Below are 17,397 nucleotides of genomic sequence, written 5' to 3' on the forward strand. Positions count from 1 at the left end.
ATTTGTTTCCCTTATAAGGAATTGTAATTGTATGTATTTAATAATACGCTTCCAGGCCGCACTAACCCAAAAACCTATATTATGAATAATATTGGTCGCGAAAACCTACGTGTTAAACAGGCGAGGCAGTTAATATCTCGCCAAACGTAAACGATGAGTTTCACGACTGAGTGGCCTGGGAAGTCCAGCTAATGCGCTTCGTATTCATGAGTTGGCGTGAGTATTGTGACATTCGTTCCATGACCGTAAACCCAACGTTTGCAAAATATCACACGCGTATAATTAGAATAATCAAGCTTTTTCTTCTCGTGCACAACAGGACGCCGTGCATCGTGGTTGAGCGACATAATCTTCACCTTTATAAAGCTTTCGTGACTGCAGGGATTCATCTTCTTGGTTCTTTCGGTAAAGTCACGTAGAAGGGAAGTAATAAAATAATAAAAATAAAACACAATAAAATAATTCTCACGACGTTTCGGCCACAACGCAAGCAGCCGTCCTCAGGTGAAAACCAGGTCCGTCGAGGCGACAGAGTCGTGTGCTGTTATCATTCAGACTCTGTCGCCTCGACGGACCTGGTTTTCACCTGAGGACGGCTGCTTGCGTTGTGGCCGAAACGTCGTGAGAATTATTTTATTGTGTTTTATTTTTATTATTTTATTACTTCCCTTCTACGTGACTTTACCGAAAGAACCAAGAAGATAATCTTCACCGACGAATTGACGTGTCACCATTTTGTCGAAACGAACAACACACCTCTTCCCATCGCTACGATTTTACCCTGCTCATTTTGAACTTTTCCCATGCTTTTTTGGTTTGTACAAAAATTATTCCGAGTATTGCGCATCACGTTAAGTGCCCCTTCGAGTAGATTTTGAGGTGAGACGTGACGGACGCAAGGTGCTTGCAGATGCCGCGGGATTTAAGCCACGGCATGGAATTGCTAAGTAAGAAAAAATACATTTAAAAATAAAACAACAAAAAACAAAAGCCCCCGGGGAGGGGGGGGGGGCGCGTTGTGAGCGTACTGTACCGGAGGCGGCCAGCGAGCAGCACGCTGAGCAGGCAGGCAGAGAGGCCGCAGCAGGCAAGGCCCAGACGGTGATCCTCACCGAGGCCCCAGGCGTGGTGCAGGAATTCGGTGGCGCCCTCCGGCACCTGCGGGCACAGGCACCCGCCCACCCCCGGAAGGATTGAAGTGACCGCGAGCGCACGGCTAGCCAAGCTGACCCTCCCCAGCGAGTCGCTCTCCCGGCGGGCAGTCGCCTCCTTGTCACTGTTTTATCGCCACTACTCCCTATTGTGGGTTACGGTTCACTTGAACGTCAGCCATCGGTTCCTTCACCACCCATGCCGAGGACTCGGGTTATCAGGCTGACTGTTTCGTCTGTACTTTGTTCAACCACCACTACTGCTGGTCACAACAGCACGGACACAAAGTCACCCACCCACCCACTCACCCACCCACCCACTCACTCACCCACCCAGCCACCATTAGCCGAGACTGCAATCACAATTACACTGCAATTTATGTATGTCGTTGACGAAATTATAATTGCAATTGATCTCAGGTCTGCTCTCTCCTGGGTTTTAAATAAAGCACATGAACAAACGGATTAATTAAAACTATTACCGGGATGTACAGCAGCACAGTCTCAAGGAGGGAGGCGGTCGCGGTGCCAGTCGCGGTGCCAGCGCCAGTACCAGCGCCGGCGCCTGTCCCGGTGCCACCGCCCGGAGCCTGCTCGCCGCGCGGGACCCGTGCCGTTGCGCGGGGGAAGCCCCCCCACCTGATTCGTGGCGACGGGCGGCCCGGGCGGAACGCTCGGGGACCTCCGCACGCCAGCCGCGGCGTCCTGGCTGCCGCCGGTGCCGCCGCTCAGCACCGCCGTAGCGACCAGCGCGGCGCAGCAGGCGAAGGCCAGCACGCGCAGCAGCACCACCTTCTTGGGCAGCCGGGCGGAGAACTGCTGCTGGCGACAGCTGCGGAGGGCGGCAACGGCGACACGGGGATAATCTCGATTTAAAACTTTCGTGACTGCAGGGATTCATCTTCTTGGTTCTTTCGGTAAAGTCACGCAGAAGGGAAAGACAGCGTCTGTTCTTCACCTGAGGACGGCTGCTTGCGTTGTGGCCGAAACGTCGTGAGAATTGTATTTTATTATGTTTTATTTTTATTATTTATTATTTCCCTTCTACGTGACTTTACCGAAAGAACCAAGAAGATGGGAATAATCGTCACCGTGCGGCGAAATCGGCCGTGCGTTCTCGTTGGCTGGGAGGCTCGGGGAAGGAAAGTTGATAATTATTGAATGCCATTTGTCTAGCCAGGAAAAGCCTCATTGAGTCTCAAAACTTTATTTTTCTACTCCCCCCCTCCCCCCTCCCATTTCAGAAGAGTCCTGCAATTGAGATATTTGGCCAATGCCATTAATGAGCAGGAAACTGAAGAACCCCCGTATACTAGAGAGTCAACCCTTCCCTGTTCAAGGCACATTTTAAATAAATTAACAAATGTGACGATCCAACGAAAGAACCAACCGACATCTGCTCGAACGAGAGAGGATCGAATGTGCGGTACGGGCCATGCGTCAAGGCTTTATCGGGGGGGGGGGTGGTTGGGGGGGGGGTACGGGGCCTGGGCTAGCCGAGCATCGCGCCGCCAGCGACACCCAATGTCCCGCGCTACTTTCCTCAGCGACTTCTCGTGGGACGCTTGTGGGCGTGGGGGGGTGTGGGGTCTCGCCTTGTCGGCGTAGCGACCCAGCGGCGCCTGCCGCGCATGCAGGTCCAGCATGCGCGTGCGGATCTGCCGGTCCTGGTGCCGGATGTAGCACTCGACGGCCGTCTGGCACGGGCGGCACAGGCGGTACGTCTGCTCCAGGTGGTGGCGGTACAGCTCCACCTCGTCATCGTAAGAGTCCTGCGGCGGGGGGCGGGGGGGAAGGCGAGGGGTGGGGTGGTCGTGTTAACGATGACTAATGCATTTGTCGATGATTACTTTTATGTACGAAAGCAATGCTGAAAGGTGGCCGAGTGTGGAATCAAAGCCGAGGTGCTTCCTGCTGTGAGGCTGAAGCGTGACAAATTAGTTGTGGCAACGGTTTGTACCATATGATCCCCACCCCCCCTCCCGATTCGATAGCTTGTAACGGTTCGAGGCCACGATTCGAATCCAAGATTCGATTCTTGCGGGGTTTTTATTTTATTCGTAATCATGGTGAATGAAGAGTCGTAATAAAATATATGACGGGCATCGGTTGTAATTAGTAGCGCGATGTCTGCGAAGCAAACACAATCATTAATGAAGACAACGGAGGGGGGGGGGGGGGTTGGGGACTTTAAGTACGCACCAAAGTGTGAAGAGATGCATGCCAGGAATTCACGCTAAGAGACTAAGAGGGAAATGCATGGATTCTACACCGTACGCATGCTAATGACCTATTTCGCGTTGTTAAGACAATAACGACGGAATGCCAGCCGAGGAACGGAACGCGTCCGAGAGGACCCGTATCGAGGAGATGGAGCGAAGCAATTGGCCTGTGTGCAGGAGACGGCTGGATTACATGGCAGCACTGTGGAAGTTGGTGGCGGATTGGGGAGGCCTTCATCCCCGCAGGGCAGAGGTCGCAAACGGGTTTTGATTCCTTACCCGTACCCGGCCACACCAGGGTCGCAAACGGGTACCCGTACCCTACCCGATACCCGGCTACCCGTACCCGGCCGGGTATCGGGTAGGGTACGGGTACGGGTACCCGAGTGCGACCTCTGGGATGAAGCCATGTTGCAGGCGCGGGTGGGTTGATTCTAGGAAATTGAATTGTGAGAAGAGACAAGACGTTGGGAAATGAGTGACAAACGGTTACTCACCAGTGACCTACGGCCTACCCGTACCCATACCCGGCCGCACCAGGGTCGCAAACGGGTACCCGTACCCGTACCCGGCCGGGTACGGGTAGCCGGGTATCGGGTAGGGTACGGGTATCGGGTACCCGATTGCGACCTCTGCCGCAGGGATGACTCAAGCATGGCCGACGAAGGTGAATTGTGGCGCCCCTAATGGCTGCAGAGGTAACGCGAGCCACAGATGGACAACGGAGACAACAGGAAATAATGTTCTCACACAGCAAACGAAATCGGAAGAAAAACGAGAATAGAATATCTTTGTCGGTACGTCTTCAGGTCGGAGCGCGTACCGAGGCTCCCACAAGGCCATGGGGGAGGGAGTGCAGGCACAGTTTGGCGCCAGCTATCATAGAGAGCGGTCGTGTCACTACGGTGCTCTGCGGAGAGTACAATTGTCTTAAAAAAAACAACGGCGCTATGCCCCTATGAATAAAACTACCGCTAGCCAGTTGCTCTTTCCAAAATGCAGCGGTGATTGGGTCCTACCGTACAACTTGCAGGCGTCTCAGAAAAGGAAAGGGTTAAATGCACGCATGCAGTGCGTAAGGAGCAATGTTAATCGATTTAATTACAAATGCCTGATTAAAATTGATTATTGAGAGAATCGATTATTAAAAATGTTCGCATATCATGTTGTGGACGTAACATTTAGGTTGAAGGATTGAACAAAAATGTACAGAAGAGACAAACATAAATCGAATCGCGACCCCGCATCACGCGGTCGGTGAACGCGGAAAACTTAAATGTGGCAGCATGAAAGTACTGTGCAATGTTCATAATCAACGTTTTTGGGTTTAGATCGCGTTATTTAGAAATGTGTCGTAACCCTCCACCACCCGACACGGCCAATCAGCAAAAAAAGTGTCATGTTGACAAAAGACAAATAGTTCACTGCTTTAGCCCACCGGTGTGTTGAAGCGTGAAACCACAACATTTACAATTTTTGAGTACGATGTTTCGCTGGTAATTGCATCCAGCATCATCGGGCAATTCGCCAGAATTCTGGCGAATTGCCCGATGATGCTGGATGCTGATTGGCCGCGTCGGGTGGTGGAGGGTTACGACACATTTATAAATAACGCGATCTAAACCCAAAAACGTTGATTATTAATAATATTGGTCGCGAAAGCCTACGTGTTAAACTGACTGTGCAATGTGTTTGCTGAAATGTGGCAGCAGCCTATAACAACCTTCTGCGCACATTAGTCGCCCATCCAAGCATTATCCAGACTATAATAATAAGGGTTTCCCGTTTGTTCTGTCAACAAAACTTAAACCTCTTTACAAGGAATCATGTGTTCATTAACCACAATACTTGTGATCAAAATGCAAACAAAAAACACACTGATAATATATGCATTATTGTCCTTGAAACTGATTGGTCCACACCAGAGACGGCTTTCTTTTGAGCCTCGTCTCAATTGGTGCTAGACCAGCGGATGCCAAAAGGCCTTTTGCCAGAACAAAGGGAAAAAAACCTATTATTATATTTTGGTACTGGCAAAGGAAAGGAGGCCTAATGATGTAGAGACTATCCAGACTGTTTAGCTTCTGGCAAGTGGTGCGATATGCGGCCGTCTGGAACATTCTTCCTTGCGATACGAGGAAGCGACTGGAGCTAAGCACTTTTAAATATAGATTGAAAACTCCTTTCTTTAGAATAGCTTTTTGTGTTTCGTCTGTGGTCCCTCCCCCGCACCTCCGATCAGCACGCTCTGGCGACGTACGGTGCAAAAGAAGTTCAACACACATTCTCAGGGACGATTTGGTCATAAGCGGCACAGAGTGGTGTGCACACGTATTTAAATCACTAAACGAATATAAATCGCGTCATCTTTCGTCACCGCCAGCGGAAATGGCACATTCCCACTATTGGCTTGCTCGCGCCGCGAGTCTGGCTCGCTCGTGCGTTTCGCTCGTAACGATTTCACACGTGCAGTGGAGGGTTTTTTCCTGTTGCAAAAAAAATTCCTATAGCTCGCAAAGCCACAAAAGAGACCTTGAAAATGGTGGCATTGCAGCCTAATTGACAGAACCAGAAAAAATCACAAGCCCCCCCCCCCCCCCACTTGCTTGCGCACAGCCTTGGTTGTAAGAGAAAATATAAATAGTTGTTGCAGCGAGAGAACGGGGGTCGATAAGATACAGCAGGGAAATGGGCCCATGAACCTCACACTCACCCCACTAAGGCCTCGCCCATCCTTAGGCGGGATGGCCTGGTGTGGTGGCGGAGGAGGAGGAGAGTGTTGATAATCTGCCAATGCCACTGAGTACTCCTACAAAAATGCGACAACGTTTACAGGCCGCTGAGCACATCCCAGTGTTTTATGTTGAAATTCTTTCGCACCGTACGTAGCCAACTGTGCTAATTGGAGGTGCAGAGGAAGGACAACAAACCAAACACAAAAAGCAGTTCTCAAGAAATTACATTTTCAATCTAAATGATTTAAAAGTGTATAGCTCCAGTTTTTTTCCTAATATCGGAAGGAAGAGCGTTCCAGACGGCCGCAGAAGCGCATCTGAAAGCAAGCGATGCGGTGACCGTCTTTGTTTGAGGACTCGGCAAAAACTGCCGCGAGGATGACCGGAGTGTGCATGGTGGTGGTTTATGCTCCTTGACGCGAATAACAAGATATTGCGGTAAAATGTTTCATTCCAGGAGGGTTTGTTTTTGTCTTTATCACAGTTGTTGAGCCTTTGGGCCCTATGACCCTAAAACCCAAAAGGCTCAAAGCATCAAGCGGCATGCAGCAACGAGAACTCGCAAAGGTAAAACAGATAAGAGTCAACGCAGTTGGTTTTATTTCGAATTTAAAGCTTTCGTGACTGCAGGGATTCATCTTCTTGGTTCTTTCGGTAAAGTCACGTAGAAGGAAAATAATAAAATAATAAAAATAAAACATTATTAAATATTTTATTTTTATTATGTTTTATTTTATTATGTTTTATTTTATTATGTTTAAATTTCATTATTTTTTATTATTTTATTATTTTCCTTCTACGTGACTTTACCGAAAGAACCAAGAAGCAGTTGGTTTTGTATTTGTTTTCGTATCTGATCAAGGTAATAAGAACGTGGGGCAAGAGACGGATGTGGAAGGCATTCCCAACGTGGACCAGTGCGAGGAGAGGAGAGAAGCAGAATAAGAAGTGTTGTGACTGCAGTGTGGAGAGTGAGCAGGTGAGCGGGTGGGTGGGTTGTTGTCACCGACAGCATGCGAGTCGAACACACCGTGGATGAGACGGTCCCACGATGCAACGCTCAGCCGGGCAACCGCACACAGATAATTTCATCGCTCCATCTCTGCGGTGGATGTGCTCTTGGACATGCTTCCTACCTTTTGTATGTAATTTGTATACACTGTAAACAATCGATTCATGCGCAGCATGGCTCAATTACGCGCATCGCGGGCGCAAAAATAGATTTGATCGACAAATCACTGTAACATTATGTGCCTACCATCAGGCATAAAAAGACAAAGATCCCCCGGATAGCCTTCACAGGCTTTTGGGACAAATGCTATTAGCGAGCAGCACCTATGAAGGCCCACACGGCACACGAGGGGCTGGGTGGCCAAAAACACGCCCGACCGCCTTTGTCTCACCAGTGGCGATGTTTACACACCACACCAGGTACTAATTTCAGGCTGAGTCGACCTAGGGGAGGCCCACTACTGGTTCAGATAAACGTCACTGGTGTTGGCCGTGAACGGGAATCGAACCCGGGTCGACAGCTTCATAGCCAGCGTGCTAACCACTGCGCCACCCCTCCCCACCATCAGGCACACACAAACACACACAGCACAGAACCTCTATACCAATGTGTCTACCTGATTCCTTACGTATTACATCTGTCAGTACATACATTTTGAGAAGAGATGGTAGCAGCAATGTTCGGGTGTGCTGTTTGAATTTAAGGACAGCGTAATTAATATTTTGCACCTGCGCAGAGTACCGAACGTGCGATTCAGGTTATGGGGATATCTGTGACTGTGCTGCCCTCCTGTGGCCTGAACGGACCGCGATAAAAGGTTACCCACAAACAAAAAAGCCAAGACAAACACAAACTAAGCTATTTTTATTTTACCAGGTAAGGTCCCGCTGAGCTATATCGCAATTCTGTCAGAAGCGACCTGTCCACAAATGATAGCGCAAAGAAGTGGCTTATCAGCACGTGGACATTTTTTGCAGACAAAATACCCTAAAAACACATGTTTCTAAATGTCGAGGGAAAAACCGGAGTACCCGGAGAAAAATCCACGCGACCACGGGGAGAGAGACATGCAAACTTCAATTATGCAGCAGGCATTGGCTCGGAATTGAACCCATGACGTCCTGTATTTCAGGCGAGGGAGTTAACATCTCGCCAAAGTTTACATCGGCCGCAGGAGGGGGTGGCTTGGGGGGGTGGGGGGGTGGGGGACGCGCGACCACACGGAAAATCACGGGTACCTCGCTGCGCGGGGTGAAGTTGGCGATCTGGCGGATCTTGAGCTGTTGGTTGGTAGCGCAACGCCTGCACAGCAGGTGGCGGCTGCTCACCCACTGCTGCACCACGGAGCCACTGCTGCCGGCGCCCGCCCCGCCGGAGGAGCGCGTGGCCTCCCAGGCCCCGCCGGTGGGCGTGCCGTGGTTCAGGTACTCCGAGTGCTGCGCGGGTATCGGCTTGTTGTAGTCACCGTCCTCAAGAAAGTCACGCCCCAGGACATAGCGGCGGGCAAAAATTAAGAAGGGTGACGACGGAGGTACGAGCAGCGGGGCGACGGTTTGCATGCCGAGTTAATTTATAACGGGCGGTCCCTGGGTTACGACGGTCTGATTCACGACGGTCTACATTCACGATGTTTATATCAGAATTAGAATATTTATTTCTACTGGAGAAATCCGATGAGGTGTAAAGCTATTTTTTTTTTTCAGATGCCATCGCGGATTGGTTTGCGACGCACAAACTTGGTTTACGACGCATCTTCCGTCATGACTCCAAACGCAGTCTGGTTTCCGATGTGACTTGGGGCGCAGCTTTTGTTATTCTTAAGTGTTTGTTGTGGATTTTGTTGCCGATTCAACCCTGTAAAATACGGACGATATAAGGAAACACACATCGGCGAGTGATGTTTCGACGGTTCCTACTATCTGTTGGAAAATAGGGTCCCGATTTACAAAGGGGTATCCAGGAATGCATTGTAATGGTGGTCCATTGAATACCGCCTACATTTAACGGACCTCCGTTGTTAGAACTGTCTTCGGACAAATGCTATTCAGCAGATTCCTGTTCAAGTGAGAAAACTCTACACTGCTTGCCGACCTTCTCCGCCTCATCAGCAGTCGCTTTTATGGGAAAAAACTTGCTCGGTTTCCAGGTATTTTTTGGAAGAGTGCTCTCTATGAACAATGTGGCCCTGTTCAATGCAAAAAGCAGAAATTGTACACAAACACAACACGCGTTGCTGTGGCGCATCATGGGCAGTAACTAATATCGACAGACGTCGTTTCTATCTTCCAACATACAAATAAAATGTGTTTAAGCTGGCCTACTGGCAAGCATACAACATTTATTTTAGGCACTTTCACCAGATTATGCAAGGTTCAAAAGAGGGTAAACTAATCAACGGTAAGTTAAACTATTTTTATTTTACCAGGTGAGGCCCACTGAGCAATACAGCTCTTTTTCAGAAGCGACCTGGCCACAAATGACAGCTCAACGAAGTGGCTTATCACGTGGAAATGTATCGCGGCCAGTAGTCTATAAGGATGTTTCTAAATGTGGAGGGTAAAACGGGAGAACCCAGAGAGAAATACATGCGACCACGGAGAGAACATGCAAACTCCAAATATACAGCAGGAATTGAGTCGCAATGGAACCCATGACGTCCTGTATGTCAGGCGAGGGAGTTAACATCTCGCCACCGCAGCACCCTGTTAGCGACATGAGACTGAGAGCCGATGGGTGGGTTGTGAGTGCAGGGCCCAAAACAAGCGACGATGGAGTGTTTGCTTTAAAGGAAGATGCGCAAGGGTGGTTGCCATACCTCTCTAAATCCGTTGTACTGCTCGCAGTGGGGGCAGTCCCAGCAATTCTGATTCCCGTACGGAACCGTCGTATTCTCGTTGCAAAACCAACAGTTGACAAGCACGTTCTTGGGTTTGCTGCGGTCGAAAGAAACGTCCACCGTTACGAGAGTACGACCATCCATCACCGCAGTGTACAACGCTGCTTAATGTGTCCACGTACAGCCCTTCCTTCTGCCGAATCCACCGCTGGATGAGGGCCTCACCATGCCCTGCAGGTCGTGGAGGTTAATTGACCACAACCACCTATGCTGGGCAGTGCAACTTGGTTAAGACGGGGGGCATAGATGGCCTACGACTAAATCGCCCAGAATCCACCAAACTCATAACATCATATTTATTTGTCTTTCACCCGCACCTCCGAAAAGCACGGTTGGCTACGTACGGTATAACAAAAAGTTAAACATACATGCATATATTTATTCCTTCTAGATGTTAAGCTTTCGTGACTGCAAGGATTCATATCCTTAGGTTTTTTCGGTAAAGTCACGTAGGTAAAAATTTTAAATTAATAAAAGTAAAATAAATAAAAAATCACGACATTTCGGAGGCAACACAAGCTTCCGTCTTCAGGTGGAACAGTCACAGCACGATAGCTGTATCAAGTGAGAGAAATTCCAAGAAAACCGTCCTTGTATATATACTGGTTGAGGGTGGGAGGAGCTAAGGTAGGCACTGAATATATTTTTGTGAGGTTCGGTGCGGCTGAAGCGCGCTGTTAGGAATGAGCCTTTGTTGTGTAAACTAGGTGCGGATTATGTAAATGTGCATGTAAAAGGGACTGAGCCTTTTTGTTATGTAGAGATGATGCTGGCTGAAATCGCTGCCAGGAAATGAGTCTTTGTTGTGTAGAATGGTTGACTGAGCCTATTATTATGACGAGGTGGTGTGGCTTACATGCATATGTGGAGCTAAGCAGCGTTCAGCGTTGAGCCTGCACGGTGCTTGGATGGGCGATTGCCATGCATAAAAGAGGTGTTATAGGCGACTGCGGGGTTTACGTTGTCAACAGAGTGCAGTGCAGAAGCTGGCACCTGAATTGATAATATTTGGCGTCACAAAGCAAATGGCGCGAAGAATCAACAAGTCCGATCCTCACGCCGAGAACCAATAACGTCAGTGTGGCGGTAGTGACTCAGCAACTGGCACAAACGCATGTGCATGTATATGTATAAACACTCGCTTGTGCCAGTGTGAGAACTCATTACAGTGCTGTATCCATGTGTCATAACCCCCAACCCATTCACACCAACGCACTTATAAACAGGCAGCCAGCAGAACTGTGCAGATTAAAGATAGACAATTCCTCTATCCCTAAATAGCACCAACACATGCCCTGACTCTCGTCACGAGCCACTAACAATCCACCGCTGAGTGCCAGTGCTGGGTGAAGGCCTCCCCAAGCCATCACCATCTCTCACGGTCCTGAGATGTAGCAATCCATTCAGAACCTGAAAAAGGAGCTGATTTCATCGCTCCCGGATGATTTGCCCCAAGGCCCCCTTACAGTTGGGCTAGAAATCCGACATCAGTTTTGACCACCGGCGATCACACCTTCTAGCCATAACGTGCCCTGCCCGTGCCCACTTATTCTTACTCTTAGGTTTTTTCGGTAAAGTCACGTAGGTAAAAAATTAAAATTAATAAAAGTAAAATAAAATAAAAATCACGACTTTTATTAATTTTCATTTTTTACCTACGTGACTCTACCGAAAAAAACCTAAGAGTATGAATCCTTGCAGTCACGAAAGTTTCAAATCTAGAACCACTTATTTTTCTCAACAGTGAAGAGGATGCCGCTAACGTGCGTGTGTGCTACAATCCATGCATTCCAATTTCTTCATATGTTGAACTTAATTGGCACCGTACGTAGCCGACCGTGCTAATCGGAGGTACGGGGGAAGGACAACAAACTCCAGACAAAAAAGCAGTTCTAAAGAAGTGAGTTTACAATCGAGATGATTTCCAAGTGCATAGCTCTAGCGGCTGCCTGTAGGAAGGAAGAGCATTCCAGACAGCCGCAGAAGCGCATCTGAAAGTACATAAATTGCCCTGTTGCGACGTATATGACCGGACAAGCAACCAAGTGCACACCGATCTTGACGTGAAGCCCTTTTGTAAATGTACTGCTGGGTAAAGGCCTCCCCTCTACACATGCCGTGACCATCATGTTTTTTTTTACCATACAGTAAAACCTCGTTATTTCGGTATCTGATCATTCGTAATCGGGGATAATTCGGCACGGCTGCGCTTTTGGCATATCTACAGTATTAGTAATTCGCCACTAGCCGAATTGCCGTACCGAATGGTCCAATTTCGGCAATGCACGTGGAGCGACGCCGCGCGGCCACGACCAAAACAATGACTCGATCTGACGGCGGTGCGCGTGCGTGGCGAGCGTTAGTGCAGACCTGTTGCACAGCATTGACAAATAATTACAAACAAGGGAAAAAATCTCTGACTTCTTTAAACCCATGTCACAAGCACTCAGCTGTAAGCTGCATTCTACGAGCAGTGAAGCCTCCAGTGCAGTGCAATTCAGTCTCTGGATATCCTTCCATAGATAACTCTGTCAGCAGGTAAGTGCCACATCAGCTGAAGTCATCTGAGAGCGAGCAACGTGGTGTTAGAGTGTAAAACAATGTAGTCTTTAAGTAAACATTAATTGGTAAGTGAAAAATGTGAAGTTCAAGTTAGTGTAATTTTGCTAGTTAAGCTATAATGTAGTGATAAACTGAACATTCAGTACAGTAAGTGAATACTAAGTGCATTCAGCGCCCCCCTCCACAACCTCTTTCATCTACCATATGGAACCCACCAAATCCTCCTCCTTCACCTGCAGTGCCAGTTACTGATGGTAACCTGTTACTTTTTTTGGAAAATAATTTTTGTAAAGCAAATTTGGAAGAAAAAATAATATTGCTGCAGGAGGCACTGGGGAGTATACCATCGTACATAATTCGGGAATATTGGATAATTCGGCAAGGCCAGAGCCCCGTATGTGTCAAATTTAAAAAGGTTTACGGTACTTCATCATCACGCTAGCGAGTGCTAGATATCATTCGCCAGTGACGAGAGCTGGGGCCAGGAATTGAATAAATGCGACGGGCTCGTGGTGAAGTGCATTAACCACTACGCTATCGACCCAGTCTGCAAAATCCTCCCAAGCGCTTTCCTTTTTAGCACTGCGTTGCCCGTGGAGAGCCCAAAGAGGCAGAAAAGGTGACTGCGCGATTCTAACTAAAGCCATTATTACATTTGGCTTGCTAACAGTATTGCCACCCATTGCTGCTGTACCGTTGCCATGTTGGTTGGTGAATCTCATTGCCCTCAATGTCAAAAGACTAACAGGCAGTAGAAATGTCCCAGTACCTTGAAACTCACGTCTAATGAACTGCCAATCATCAGCCATGATCAATCCACTACTGGATGGTGGCATCGCTGAACCGTTTCCATCCCCCACAGTCCGGCGATTCCATAATCCATCGAGCTCCCGCAACGCGCGCCGATCTCACCGCTCCATCTCCACGTTGAGCCCTTCCTAACTCTCGACGCGTGTTTCCCACCTTTGGCTGCCACTTCATCATTCGCCTCGACCGCAGTGCCATCGTCAACACGGTGGACACGTCATGCCCTGCTGCCAACGGCTGCGCTGTTTTTTTGAGATGGCGCAGAGTGTGTCGAGACATCTGTGCAGGGCAGTTTTATCAAGTGGTCACTGCTTGGCGAGGCCTTCATTCAGCAGTGGATTGATCAAGGCTGATGATGATAATCAGTGGACTTAAATATATATACACACACACCCAAATTTTGACTTTAAACTTTCGTGACTGCAGGAATTCATATTCTTGGTTCTTTGGGTAAACTCGCGTAAAATGTTTTTAAAAATTTAATAAAAATGATAACATAAAATTGTAATAATAAAAATATCCTTTTTTTTACATTTGTTTTCTATTTACGTGACTTTACCAAAAGAACCAAGACTACACACACCCACACACACAACTGTGTATTAAAATGACATCATGAGCAAACCACTGACGGTATTTGGCCCACCAAGGCCCTTGCAGCTGTTACCAACAACTGCACAACAGCTGACCCTGCTACTTACAAGCTGAACGACACATTCTTCAACTGTATAACACATATACTGTATACATACACTTATATACTCGATATAACATTCAATTTATATGACATACCTTTATATGTAAACATATACAAAGACAAAGGATCCCCAACCCGTACAGCCTCAACAGACTGTTGGGGCAAGTGCTGTTCACTAGCACCTATGAAGGCCGGCACGACACACCAGGGGAGCGAGGGTGGCCAACACCACGCCCGGCCGCCTTTGTCTCCACAGTGACGATGTTTACACACCGCACTTGAGGCTGAGTCGACCTAGGGGGAGGCCGGTTCAGGTAATCGCCACAGGTCGCCGGGTTCGTAGCGCAATGCCCTTTCCCAGCTACAGTTCCACTTACACACACAAGGTATAAATAGTCAATTCTAGATTTGAAGCTTTCGTGACTGCAAGGATTCATACTCTAAGGTTTTTTCGGTAAAGTCACGTAGGTAAAAATAAAAATGAATAATAAAAACAATAGAAATAATAATAGAAATAAAATAATAAATCACTAAAATCTTTTATTTTATTTCTATTATTATTTATATTACTTTTATTACTTTTTTTATTTTTACCTACGTGACTTTACCGAAAAAAACCTAAGAGTATAAATAGTCAGTCATTTTACCTTCAGTGTATACACTGTGCAGGCGTTATCATCCACGTGCGCTAAACTTGAGTGTGCGATGCAAGGCATCTGCTTCAAGTTTGGGTTTCAGCAACATGAACGACAATTTGACACACAACGCGAGACGCACATGGGGCCCTTTAAACGTTGACTGCTGATCGTCTGCCTCCCCACGCTGACACCACCATCGACTCGTTATAGCCACGTGCAATATGCTACAGCGGTGTAATTGCACACACAAACTGTTCAACGTGTAAATTGCACACACTCCATTCGTGATTAGACCGCATCTTGCACGAAATAAGTAATATTAAAAAAAAAAATTAAACACGCTTTAATGAAATGTACCGTACTATTTCGATTTAAAGCTTTCGTGACTGCAGGGATTCATCTTCTTGGTTCTTTCGGTAAAGTCACGTAGAATGGAAATAATAAAATAATAAAAATAAAACCTAATAAAATAATTCTCACGACGTTTCGGCCACAACGCAAGCAGCCGTCTTCAGGTGGAGAACAGGTCTGTCGAGAGACAGAGTCGAGAGACAGTCGACAGACACGTTCTCCACCTGAAGACGGCTGCTTGCGTTGTGGCCGAAACGTCGTGAGAATTATTTTATTATGTTTTCTTTTTATTATTTTATTATTTTCCGTCTACGTGACTTTACCGAAAGAACCAAGAAGATGTACCGTACTAGTAATGGAAAAACTCCACGACTCCAGCATGTGGCCCCGAAGCTTGCCATAACGTAATGGACCGTGGCCAATTACAGCCAACGTGAGTTGAGCGTGGACAATTAGACTCAAGCCGAAACATAACATATAAGAAAGATGGTTTAAAATGTATATTTTTAGGATAGAATATGGTATTGTCATCAGTATGGCATAAGTATACCAAGTTTGCAGTCGATACCACATTGGGAAGTGGGTTACAATTTAGTTACAAGATTTGAGGATACAGCAACAGAGTTAATAGAAAGCATGTAAAAAGATTGTTTAAAAATATATTTTTTATTTTTAATGATAGAATATTGTATTGTCATCAGTATGACATAAGTATAGCAAGTTTGCAGTCGATACCACATTGGGAAGTGGGTTAAAATTGAGTTACAAGATTTGAGGATACAACAACAGAGTTAATAGAAAGCATGTAAAAAGATTGTTTAAAAATATATTTTTTTATTTTTAATGATAGAATATAGTATTGTCATTAGTATGGCATAAGTATACCAAGTTTGCAGTCGATATCACATTGGGAAGTAGGTTAAAATTTAGTTACAATATTTGAAGATACCACAACGACAACAGTGAGTGAAATTTTGATTTCAAGCTTTCGTGACTGCAGGGATTCATATTCTTGGTTCTTTCGGTAAAGTCACGTAGAAGGGAAATAATAAAATAATACAAATATAAAACATAAAAAAATTCTCACGACGTTTCGACTGCAACACACGGGGGGGGGGGCAGGTCACGGGGCGGGGGGGCAGGTCACCGGGGGGGCAGGTCACGGGGGGGGCAGGTCACGGGGGGGTGAGCAGGTCACGGGAGGGGGGGCAGGTCACGGGGAGGGGCAGACCCGGGTGATTAAACTGCATCTTGCACGGAAGCGATTGCAAGAGCACAAGCGCAGTGTTGCTGAACTCAATTGACAAAGGGAAAGGAGGGCACACGCGGCGAGACAGCGTCCCCCACACTGCTGCTGCTGCTGTAGTCGAGAGTGCGGCGAGCACACAGACGCTTCGTCCTGCTCCGCGTGGCTCGTGTTAGAGAAGCAGAGAGGCCAAGCACAACTCCTACGGTGTCACATCGGGGATGGGTTCAAGTCAAAGACAACCGCGTCAGTCGCAAGCGGAGCGCTACCGTCGCTGCGATGCCTCCCTTACAAAAGCAGCAGCGCTTTACAGAGCAAGGACGTCTATCCTTAACATCTTAAACACCGACCAGCGGGCTTAGCAGTATAAACACAGCAGTGTGTGTGTGTGTGTGCGTGAGTGTCCCCCCACACAGCAAGAGAGGTGAGTGCACGGACAAGCACACACAAGGCAAAAACCCCAGTGCCATACCGTTTCGCAAATCTGTACAGCATCCCGGCGGCAATGCCCACGCCGGCACCGGCAACTCCCGCAGCAGCCAGCGTCTTGCCGTCGGCCAGTAGGCCGTCCATTTTTGTGTGTTTACACGACTAAACGTGCGATTTGATAGCGGTGCAAAGGTGGTGTTGTTTTTTTTAAAGGAGAAGAACACAAGAAACGTTGCGTACAAAAAATCAAATTGTTCTGTTGTTGTAAAGGGGTCCCCACACACACAAAAAAATTAAGCGCAGCTGACCCCGCCGGAACCACGTGGCGGGCGAGGAGGATTTCCCGCGGCTACGTCACGCCGTCGTGGGCGGGGGCCAAGGGTCGCCATTGGTCGAGCGGCGATCACGTGCTCGCGGGGTTTGGCTCGAACGTCACGCGCGGGGGTTCCGTGCGAGTGACGTCACCCGCGCGGGGGTGGGGGGGAGGGTTCAGATTCTTGGGGTTCAATGTTTTTTTTGTTTTGGAGGTCGTTTGGGCCACGGGTGGGGGAGGAGGGGGGGGTCCGGGGGGTGGGGCCTGGGGGGGGGGCCTGGAGAGGGGGGGGCGGAGAGGGGGGGGGGGGCTGGAGAGGGGGGGGCGGAGAGGGGGGG

The 17,397-nt window shown here is 48.0% G+C and overlaps 1 protein-coding gene across 1 annotated transcript in view; it reads right to left on the bottom strand.

Moving 5' to 3' along the window:
* Positions 1–17,082, bottom strand: part of TMEM201 (transmembrane protein 201) — a 132,517-nt gene extending 115,435 nt beyond the window's left edge. Inside the window, 8 exon segments of the mRNA XM_061566022.1 lie at positions 1,034–1,158; positions 1,634–1,756; positions 1,758–1,973; positions 2,009–2,017; positions 2,747–2,923; positions 8,359–8,589; positions 9,936–10,053; positions 16,790–17,082. Of these exon segments, the coding sequence (XP_061422006.1) occupies positions 1,034–1,158; positions 1,634–1,756; positions 1,758–1,973; positions 2,009–2,017; positions 2,747–2,923; positions 8,359–8,589; positions 9,936–10,053; positions 16,790–16,890 (1,100 nt within the window). The 5' untranslated portion in view covers positions 16,891–17,082.
* Between the last annotated feature and the right edge of the window lie 315 nt (positions 17,083–17,397).

Source organism: Lethenteron reissneri, chromosome 36, assembly GCF_015708825.2.
Source record: "Lethenteron reissneri isolate LAM-NWPU_2019-01 chromosome 36, ASM1570882v1, whole genome shotgun sequence".
Lineage (NCBI taxonomy): Eukaryota > Metazoa > Chordata > Hyperoartia > Petromyzontiformes > Petromyzontidae > Lethenteron > Lethenteron reissneri.